At 38.1% G+C, this 11,683-nt stretch overlaps 1 protein-coding gene across 2 annotated transcripts in view; it reads right to left on the bottom strand.

Moving 5' to 3' along the window:
• Positions 1 to 1,268: 1,268 nt before the first annotated feature.
• Positions 1,269 to 11,683, bottom strand: part of Gmps (guanine monphosphate synthase) — a 52,772-nt gene continuing 42,357 nt past the window's right edge. For both annotated transcript variants that reach the window (XM_005393072.2, XM_005393073.1), the window contains 4 exons: positions 6,970 to 7,085; positions 3,049 to 3,179; positions 2,367 to 2,539; positions 1,269 to 1,388 (listed from right to left, as the gene is read on the bottom strand). In XM_005393072.2, coding sequence (XP_005393129.1) covers positions 1,287 to 1,388; positions 2,367 to 2,539; positions 3,049 to 3,179; positions 6,970 to 7,085 — 522 coding nt within the window. In that variant the 3' untranslated portion in view covers positions 1,269 to 1,286. The remainder of the gene's footprint in view (positions 1,389 to 2,366; positions 2,540 to 3,048; positions 3,180 to 6,969; positions 7,086 to 11,683) is intronic.

Below are 11,683 nucleotides of genomic sequence, written 5' to 3'. Positions count from 1 at the left end.
CCAGTACTCTGGAGGCTAATGCAGGAGGATCACTCCAAGTTTGAGGCCAGCCTGGGCTACAAAGTGAGCTCAAGGTCAGCCTGAACTGCCTGTAAAACCTTGTCTCAAACAAACAAAACAAAAAAAATCATGCTTATATGAATGTTAACAGATCTCAGAAACTGGCGGCAATGTCAGCAAGCCCTGCAGTTCGTGAATCCTGTCTTAGAGCTGCTAGAAAAAAATCACAAAGTTTGACAAACACCTGGCTTGATAAAATTGGTCATGGTCTTGTCTGTCACAGTTTAAGCAGTAACAGATCTGTCTACAGATTTTAGGAGGTTACTTTTTAACTCTTCACTAGATGATATAAGCATTTTCCTTCACCCATTTGTAAGCTGTAGTCATGTATCATGGCTTTTCTAGCCTCACAACTACTCCTTTTACCAGTCAAAGGAGAGATTAAAACTCTTCTCTTGAACTCTTCTCTGCACTATACCAGACATGACAGAAATAGTCTCTTCTGCTAGGGAAAGAACAGGAAGTTTCTACATGAGGCTGTGGCAACTGATAATAAAAGGATGGGAAAATAAACCTCCTTATTAATTAATGAGCTTACAGTGAGTAATATGGCCTTGGTGCAGAACATGGTCTGAAAACATTTGAGACCATTCAGACATGTGAGGTCATTCACAGCTTCTTCCTGCCACAGCTGTGGTTTAATTAAATTAAGTACTTCCAGAAATTGCTGGTATTTTTCCATCTTAAGGTAGTTTACATTTTTTAGCCCCATATCCTGTAACAGTGGCTGGAAAAGCCCATCTACACCTTTATCAGATAAGATCATGTCTCCCTCACCCTTTATAGGGAAATAACATTACTTATAGGAAAACTCAGGTTCTCCAAAAGGCAGACAGAGAAAATCACACCAATAATTAATGTTTTTTTTAAACAGCTCTTAGAAACTGGCAAGGAGACAGAAGCCCATTACTTTTCTCAAACCCACCCACCTGCATTTATCTTCACAGAGAGAAAGCAACAGCCACAATGAGTTTGCACAGAAGAACAAAGCAAAGGCAAAAGCAGCGTCAAATTGAGTGTAGGCAGTGGTGCTCTGGTAACCCATACAAACTCTTCAGGCCCTTACAGTTACCCCCAGCTCAGCTCCAGCTGTTATTTTTTTGCTAAGCAGAACAAGGATGTGATGTGGGTGCTCCCGTAACTTTCTTCACAGTACTGCATGTCAACAGTGGAAATGGTTTCTAATCAATCTGAACTGCACACAGTACTTTAATAGAACAAGTTTATTACTCCCACTCAGTAGTTCCTGGGGGCTTTGATGTTAAGTCATACATAATTCGAGAAATACCAGGAATCTTCTTAATCTCCGTGACCATCTTTAACACCACCTGTTATAAAAAATAAACCAAAGAGTCAGGATCTACTGTATGTCCAACAGTCCTAAAAGGTTTATATTTGCAATTTAAAATTAAAATGTGATTTATTTGCACTATTACCTTCCCTATTATGGACAGTCTCTGATTAATGTCATTGTTCACCTGTTTCTCTCTATAATACATACTCATCAGTTAAAACAGTACTTAATCAAGTATGGACCACGAACAGGTACGAGTGTACAAGCTGTGCTTATTACCAGCTCACAAGTGCTTAAAGACATTTACAGCAACTTGACATTGCTGCAGTATCCAAGCACGTGACTTTATGTGTTTAGGCCAACGCTCTGTACATTATCTATGGCACGCTGTCAACGACATAGGAAGAGAGGATGGCCTAGTCACTTCACTGGCCAGAGATTTGGCAAATTTGAGCATTAAGGAAAAATAGCCACCAACTCACATTTCTGTAACCACAGCCTCATCCCAGTGTACTGGAAGACTGGCCCAAATAATAAAAATCTGCTTGCTTTTCAGTTGCGATTATGTAAATAGCTCCTTCAGAACATTTTTGGAGAGAAAAGTAATGAAAAACGGAACTAGAATTCGTAACAGAAGTATTCATGCGTGTCCACCCATAATGCCAGCAAATCTCATCCTCGCTTCTAAAACACTCTCCCTTCAGCCCTAGAGTTTTCTTCTTGGGAAAAATTACTCATAAGATAGAGATCGGCAGGGTTAGATAAAACTACAGATCAGAGTTATTTACTTTCTATGGAGTAATCAGACATTTAGAGGGTGTATTAAAGTTAAGGCCTTTTCTTGCTTGCTAAGTGTATTAAGTGGAGAGAGGGAAAAAAAAAATGTAAACATATCTTATGACAGAGCACTAATTCCTGAAATATCAACTTTGTCACCCTCTATTACAGTCACTATATTATACAACGTGTAAGGTATTAAAAATGTATATTAATAAAAAAGTACATAAATTACCTCTACAGGGATCTCATTACCAGGCGTTGCAGGTATACCAGTCATGAAGTCACTCGTAATAAAGGTTCGAATAACCACAGATCTCTGGCATGAAGGCTGCTTCTGAAGGGGGTCCCGATCAAAATGTAATGGTGTCAAAATCACTGGCATCTGGCTAATTTTCCCAGCATATCCTAGGAAAAGGAACACATTAAGACCCAGTCGCCACACCACACAAAAGCACTCTGACCCAATGCAAGTAGTGTTCCCAAACGAGTCTAAAATCACACATACATGCGTACCCGCGTTAAAATGGTCATTGTGCACTGAACTCAAGTACTCCCACAGCATTCTAAGTAGACTTTAAATGACAAAATTACAGAAAAAAAAAGCATGAAAATGCAAAAAACATGGCACCATGAAAATGTCACTGAAAAGCAGACAGGAAAAGGACACTTGTTTATAATGGGACAGACAATATAATAAAGTAGAGCACTGCCTTGTTCACCCTCAGCTGGGGAATGTGAGCTGGGCAACTCCACAAGGTATTGTGGGTACACCTGCAAACAGCCACGTTCGTAAATAAACTGTATTTAGAAAGCACTGTTACAGAACCATTCACAATAAAAACAAAAGCATTTAAAAATCCAAAGCTAGGCTTCCAAAAACTAACTACTGTGTTGTAAACAAATGAGCAACTTACCAGACTCCCTGAGAATGTTATGGGCCTCAAAATCAGCTTGGCGTAAAGTACTAAGCACCCCTGTCGTCAAGAATGTGGGAGTAACATCTGTAGGAGGTTCCTTAACCGGTGGGCCAAAGATATACACAACTCTAATGAGGTGGAATTATAGAGAAATCACATTTTAGTGTAAGAAACAAGGCACAGAGCGTAACACTCTTTCCATTTATTTTTGGGCCCCTTTCCTAATCACTTCCGCTCCCTAACTAGGTGTAAGGTACATGATTACAAGGAGACTTGTACTTTCCATACCTCCATCAAAGCATGGTCTCTGGAATACCAGTATCTCTGAATGTGCAAAGGTGTAAGTAATCACCATACCTTTGTTTAACAAAATATACTAATTGTACAATCCCCGAAAATTCATGTTCAACCAGAATCATTGCAAATAGTGTCTTTGCAGATATAACCTGAAGTCACACTGAAGTAAAGTCAGCCATAATCCAAAGACCAGTGTCCTTCCAAGAACAGGAAATATGTAAACAGAAGAAAGAGGGCTATGTGAACAAGATGAAAGAAATCAGAATTATGTTGCCACAAACTGAGGCCTACAGGAACAACCAGGCCCTAAAAACAGGCAAGGGACGGTCCTTCCCTAGAGTGTTCGGAGAGAACATGGCCCTGCCAACACTCTGATTTTAAACTTCTGGGCTTTAGAACTTGTATGTAAGAGAAGAATTTCTGTGGCTTAAGTCTCCCAATTTGTAATAATTTGTTATGGGTAGCCCCAAAGTAATGGGCACAGTTCAACAAATCAATAGGTTTCTTTATGACAAGATTTCAGAAACTGTAATATGCTAACATGCACAGGAAATCTCTAAATGAAGCTAAAATAAATTTCCAAAGCCTAGTCGGCTAATCTTTTCTTCCCCATTTTCAGAAAAAGTGATCCTAGAGAGATTCCCTCGTTTGTACTTCATTTAAAATGTCAGTGAAATGCTAGACGTGGCGCACACACACCTGTCATCCCAACACTTATAGGAAAGAGCAAGAGGAATGCCATGAGTTCCAGGCCAGCCAGGGCCAACCTGAATTACACAGTGAGACCCTGTCTCAAAGCATGCCCCCACCAGCAGAACACTGAAGTAAGACTTAGTATCCTACTTTCTTCCAGATAGCATGTCTCACTAACACTTTAAATAGATGTTTGTTTAAAAGACATAAAGATGCACTGCAAGAGCTAGCAAAAGCATTTGGAACATAACCTGAACAAACTAAAATCAGACAGTGACTTCAATTATAGCTTGCCACTGGTTTGCAGGGATATTCTGCAATCTTTACCCAGAAAACAAGAAAAAGTTAAAGGTGGACACCCAAGTGCTACTTAGCTCTCTCCAGTACAACTACAGCCAAGAGACAACTGTCCTCTAACTCTTCTGCTCTCTTTGTTTTTTAACCTCCCCAATACCAGGAATTGAACCCAGGCCTTCACAATTGAGCTACATCCCCAGCTTTTTCTTTTATTTTGAGCCAGGGTCCCACTGAGTTGCTGAACTGCCCAGCCCGAGCTTGAACTTCAGACACTCCTGCTCCAACCTCCCAGAGTGCTATGCTACAAGTGTGCACCACCAGGCCAGGCAGCCCTGTGTGTCTCCAGCGAAGAAAACAGAATCCCCTGGTGACTACTGTGGTAGATTTAATAATGGTTTTGCTCAGTATGTGCTTGGAGTAAGGTATGGAAGAAAATAGCATTAGACGGTAAGTCACACTTCTTACAAACAGTACAGTTCCTAGAGTTCATAAACGATGCTTAGGGGCCAGGGATACAGTTCAGGGGCACGGTGCCTGCCTGGCAAGGGCAAGGACATGAGTTCAATTCCCAGTACAAAAACAAAAACGACCCTTAGATGAGAAATGACTATTAGCTGAGAATGCCACAAGCCTGCTCTTTTCACCTTCTCACTTCTCCCCAGAGTGACTGCTGGCATGTGCACGACCATGTACACGACCATGTTGTCGTCCACACTTCGCAACAGCAGACTGAGCCACCCCTGCCTGTACAGATTCCCTCATTCATGCTGGGGAGACAGGCAAAATGAAAACTATTTTAAAACTTCAAGTCTCAAAAAAGACATTGAATCTAGTCTACAAAGATTCTTTAAGGGCTTGCTAAATTCTTACTTAAAAGTATAGTTGCTGCTGGGCGTGGTGGTGCACACGTGTAATCCCAGCACTCGGGAGGCTGAGGCGGGGGATCACTTCGAGGCCAGTCTGGGCTACACAGTGAGACTCTATCTCAAAAAACTATAAAAGGGAAGTCTAGTTGTACTTTACTGACAGGTTTATTTATTTTGAGAAAGGTGGAAGGGCTGAGTTGGATGGAGAGGCAAGCAAGGGTAGAAAGAAAACAACACAGAAAAAAATTCAAACAAGGCTGAATGTCCTTTGGCAGAAGAAAATTAAAGACAGCTAAAACTGAGACCGGTATAAAAATTTAACAATGCTAATAATATATTTAAACAGTGGAAATAAATTTAGAGAAAGGGAGATGAACTATGAACCATTGTTCTAACCAAGAATAATTCTAACACCTATCTCCTTTCAAAACAGGCAATGATAAATCCAGTGTTATTTACATTAACAATTCTTTTCTTCAGTATATTAGAAGTGCTACTGTATTTGGGTTTTTGGTTCATTTAAGTACACTTTCCATTTTTTTATTGGCACATGCTTATAGTACATATTCACCGTAGGGAGCTGGTACACATACGTGACACTTGTAATCCCCCTCCCATCCTTGCACGCCTCCATTCACATAAATGCACTACACCCATGCTGACAGTGCGGAAGGGTCAAGCTCCGCACCGGGCACTAGTGCCTGTGCACAACACTTCACAGCCCCCCAGCCTTCCCTCTCATTTCCCTCCCCTCCCAGGACCCCATCTGTTTCCACGCCCCTATCATAAAGGCCTCAGCATACTTTTCAGAGGGTCTGTCCCATCAGTAAAAACTTGGCTTCTAACTTTCTAGCACACTTAATTATACAGACTCTCCTAGGTTCACACCATGTAGGGTTCCAATTTCTACAACAGACTTGAGTACGAGGCCTCAAGTAATTATTATTGGTTGTTATCTAACACTCATGAAGAAAATTCAAGAGTGAATAACTCTGAAATGGCTAGCAATCTGATAACAAGATTTTTGAACTGTAATTGGGATCATGCATCTGACTTACTAGAAATAGATTACATATTATCTGTTGATATACCTAAGAAATTAATGTACAATTAAAGTTAAACCTGAAAATATATATATATTGAAATACAGTAATTTTAATGATATATTTCTTTTCTGATTTTCCTTGAATTACCTTTTTTTTTTTTTTTTAAAGACAGCATCTTACTACATAGGTCAGGTTGGATTTAAACTCAATAGCCCAGGCTAGCCTCAAACTCCCAGATCCTCCTGCCTCAGCCTCCTAAGTGCTGGGATGACAGGCATGCGCCACCATGCCTAGCTCCTTAGATTACTCTTATATGAAACAATCTCTATTCGTTACTCTATAACCTGCATAAAATTTTTTCAGTTTTCAGGAATAAAGTCTGTTAACATAGAACCAATAGTATAATTTGCTAATATGGAAGATATGCTTTAAAATTACCTTTAATATTTTACAGTAAAATGAAAATCTTCTTTATTTCTACATTCAATAATTTTTTAAATAAACAGATGGTTACACTGATAAAATATTAAAACACAAGGTAATAGTGAACATCTGCCAAACAACACCCGAAGTATGTATCTGAACAGAGACACCCATCCTAACTGAAACTCACCCCTACACTTAGGCTCTGGGTCATATTAAAAGGAAGACCTGTAAAGAATCCATCTTTCCACTACTCCTCACCTGCATTCCTCCCCCACCTGCTCCGCAGAACGTACCTGTTAATGTTGTGACACATGCGAGGTATGAGTCTAGCAAGGAAAATAAGAGATTCCCAGTCAGGCTCATCTTTGCTGGAGATTCCACACACGTAACTGTAGGAACGACAATCACCCTGAAATATAAGCAATAATTTTTTATAGTTTCACAAGGGTCAAAAGACGGGTGGACATACCAACAGAGCCAAAGACAAAAACCGTATTATCACCTTAATAGATGCAGAAAAAGCTTTTGATAAAGTCCAATACTCATTCATAATAAAAAAAAAAACTCTACAGAAAATCAGAACAGAAGGTCTTCACCTCAATCGGATAAAAGTCATTTATGATAAACCAACCAACACCATACTAAATGAAAAAAACCCGAAAGCTTTCACTTAAAAATCAGGAACAAGACAAGGATGTCCACTGTCACCACTACTATTCAATACAGTTCTGGAAATATTACCCAGAGCAATTAGACAAGAGAGAAATAAAAGGAATAAGGATAGGAAAGAAAGTTGAATTATCATTATTTGCAGATGATGTAATACTCTACACAGAGGCCTCAAAAACTCCATCAAAAGACTTACAGATTTAATAACCAAATTCAGTAGTATAGCTGGATACAAAGTCAACTCTCAAAAATCAACAGCATTCCTGTACACAAACAACAAACTCACTGAGAAAGAAATTAGGGAAATCACACCTTTCACAATAGCATCCAAAAAAATGAAATACTTAGGAATCAATCTAAAGAAGTAAAAGATCTATACACTGAAAATTACAGTACTCTGAAAAAGGAGATCAAACAGGATTTCAGAAATTGGAAAGATATTCCTTGCTTATGGATAGGAAGAACCAACATGGTGAAAAATGTGATCCTCCCAAAACTGCCATACAGATTTAATGCAATCCCAGTCAAAATACCATTAGCGTACTTTACAGATCTAGAGAAAACATTTCTAAAATTCTTCTGGAACTAGAAGAGACCTAGAATAGCAAAGGCAATCCTGGGCAACAAAGGAAAGGCAGGAGGCATCACAATCCCTGACTTGAAATTATACTACAAAGATACTCTGATAAAATCAGCATGGTACTGGCAAAAAAAAAACAGACCTGAGGATCAATGGAACAGAACAGAAGACACAGACACACAAACACACTCAGCCACCTCATCTTGGACAAAGAAGCCAAACATGTTCACTGAAAGAACGACAGTCTCTTTAATAAATGGTGCTGGAAAAACTGGCTTTCCACATGCCAAAGAGCAAAATTTGATTCACAACGCACTGAACTAGTCAAAGTGGATCAAAGATCTAAATATTAAAACAGAAACACTAAAACTACTAAAAGACAAAGTAGGTAGAAATCTTGAAGACATAGGGGTAGGCAGAGAGTTCATGAACAAAAACCAAACTACATGGGAAATAAATCAAGAATTCACAACTAGGATCTCATCTCATTAAAATTTTTCGCACCTCAACAGAAATCACCAACAGAGTGAAAGAAAACCAACGAATTAGGAAAAAATTTTAGCCAACAGCCCCTCAGACAAAGGCCTTCTATATAGAACATATAAAGAGTTTTTTAAAATCAGGCCTCCAAAATTCAAAGACCCAATCCAAAAATGGACATCTGAGATACACACTTCTCAGATAAAAAATACAAATGGAAAATAAAGTATGTGGAAAAAATGTTCAACACCATTGGTCATTTGAGAAATGCAAATTAAAGCAACACTGAGATCTCATCTGCTTCAGAAAGAATGGCTATCATAAAAAAATCAGCCAATAACAAACGCCAGTGGAGCTGTGGGGAAAATGAACCCTGCTCCACTGTTGGTGGGAGTGTAGACTAGTACAACCACTGTGGAAATCAGCACGGAGATTTCTCAAAAAACTAGGATTAAATATGTAAAATGATAACCATTGATAATTTCCTACCATTTTGTCTGTAATTTGCTAAGTCCCCCCTATTATTATGTTATCCTTCTTTTATTCTTTAAAAAAAAACTAGGATTAGAGGTCTCATTCAACCCAGCTATTTCCCTTCTGGGTATTTTTCTAAAAGAACTGAAAGTATCATACCACAGCCATATATGTGCACTCATGTTTATAGCAGCATAATTTGTAATAGCTACATCTTGGAAACAACCCAAATGCCTATTAACCAAGGAATGGCTAAAAAGATGTGGAATTTTCAGACAATGGAGTACTACTCAGTTATAAAGAGAAAACTTGAGGCTTTTTATAGGTAAATGGATGTAACTCAAGACCACACTCACAAGCAAAATAAATCAGACTTGCATGTGTAAACATCATACTGTCTCCCTAGTGTAAGGAAGAGTAAATAAGATCCAAAAGGTACAACAGATACTATGAAAAGGAAAGAAATTACTTAAAAGGAAAGAACAGGGATGGAGGAAAAAAAAAAAAGGAGAGAAAAATAATATATATATACACACACATATATAGACACTCATATATTTATATATATACATGATAGCTAATATAATTGTACCACTAATTTCTATTAGTTCATTGACAGGAACTGTTAGTGCTTATAATGTTTGACCAATTTTGCATGCCTATATCTGGTAATCTGAGCAATTACTTTAAAGATAATATGCAACATAATAACCATTGTATTTAATTTCCTATCATCTTGTTTTGAAATTCTCTATTTTGTTTCTCTTTTAAAAAAATAACAATTTGAGAAAAGTACATATATCAATTCCTTAAAAAAAAAAAAAAAAAGAGGTTGAAAAAATGTAAGTGGTGCCAGTTAATTTTTTTGGCTTTTTAAGTCTGAACATATTGTTTGAATAAACGTATAGTCTACATGCTTCTCTAATGATCTAAACACCTGCCTCTCTAAAGGGCCCCTGCACTTTGTTTCTTTGAATGTGTACTTCTAAAATTCTACCAAATAAATCCCTACATGTCTCTTACTGACGACTCCTGAAGATCGTTTCGCTGTGATGGAAGTCAGCAAAGCTATAACCTGCCCAGGAGGGTGGTGAGCCAAGGCTCTCTATGTCTGCTGTGAGGCCCTCCTTGGGCCCTGTCTGCTGACATTTCTTCTGGTGAGCCAGTGGCCTGAGACAAATGAGGCACTGAGACTATGGCTTTGACTATCAAAGAATTGTTCATCTGATGACATAAGTAAATTCCAAATTACAATCCCATCGTAAATCCCACCTCAATCAGTTCAGACAAAGCATCATGCTACAGTGATTTCAGTTAAGTGATTTGACATATGCCAGATGTTGACTAGGATTTCATTCCAAATACCTGTCCAATCATGAACAATTAGCACATTTAATTTGTCAGATAAGATCTGTCCACATTTACCCGATAAACATTTCTTAGGTGGGTGACAAAAACACTTCATAAGCTCTTACTTATCAATTTGTCTAGTAAGAAGCTAAAAAAGTTAACTTAAAACTAAGTGAATAAGCCAGGTGTGGTAGTGTAAATGAGTAAGCCAGGCTGCGTCACTTATAATCCCAACACTTAGGAGGCTGAAGCAGCAAGATCACCTTGAGTTCAAGGCCAGTCTGGGCTATATACTAAGTTCAAGGCCACCTTGAACTATATGTATTGAGACCATCAAAACAAGAACACTGAAAACAACCTAAGTAACCATCAGTTGATGAATGGATAAAGAAAATGTGGTACATATACACAATGAAACACTACTCAGCCACATAAAGAAGAATGAAGTTGTGTCATCCGTACCAACGTGATAGAAGTGAAGGTCTTTATGCTAAGTGAAGTAAGCCAGGCAGAGGAAGGTATGGTATGGTATTACTCATGGGGAATCTAAGAAAGTTGATCTTACTGAAGTTGAGAATAGAATACTGGTTACCCAGAGGCTGGGGTGGCGGCTCCTGGTTAGGGCATGACTGACCAATGAGTATAACATATTATAGTTAAGAAAGAAAATTAATTTTGGCATTGTATTGCAGTCAGGTGACTACAGGTAAGAGTAAAATACCGTAATTTCAAAAAACTAGAATTTGAAAATTTTCACCACACAGAAATGATAAATATTTGAGATGACACTTTTCCTGTGATTATAACATATAATTATATATAGTATACACATCAATATACATAGAAATGAATTTTTATCTGTCAAGTTTTAAAAATTAAAAATATTCCTAAAAAGTGAGTTAAGCTAATAACTGACTACTTTTCCTTTGTCCTGTTTTTTAAAAACCAAGTAATTTGGTTTTTTTTTTTAAAAAAAAACTCAAATTAAAAAGCAATCTCAAAAATCAACAGATGTAGCCGGGTTTGGTGGCTTGTGCCTTTACCTTCAGACCCAGCTACTTGGGGAGCTGAGGCAGAAGGGCTGCCTGAGCCCATGAGCTGAAAACCAGTCTAGGCCCAGTCTTCAACAAACACCAACGACTAGGTACACACAGTACCAAGAACTGAGAATGAAAATTCAAATTATTTGACTGTAATTTGATAGTATCGGTAAGTGTATAAAATGTTTTTATACTCTTCAGGAAATAATCCTAGAGAAATACATATGGAACCACTGACATGCCTATGGTAATGAAAAACTGCAGTTTAAATGCTCGTCAGTAAAATAATAGTTTCACAAAATAAATGTGAAATGCGAGGCAGCAGTTACGAGTAATCCACCAATAAAAACACATAAATTTTTTCACAAATAGAAAGGCAGAATAAATACACACACAAAACCCCAAAACATTAGC

The sequence above is a fragment of the Chinchilla lanigera genome, unplaced genomic scaffold (genome assembly GCF_000276665.1).
Source record: "Chinchilla lanigera isolate Chin_1 unplaced genomic scaffold, ChiLan1.0 scaffold00047, whole genome shotgun sequence".
Classification (NCBI taxonomy): Eukaryota; Metazoa; Chordata; class Mammalia; order Rodentia; family Chinchillidae; genus Chinchilla; species Chinchilla lanigera.
This window is presented reverse-complemented; position numbering and strand designations above follow the sequence as displayed.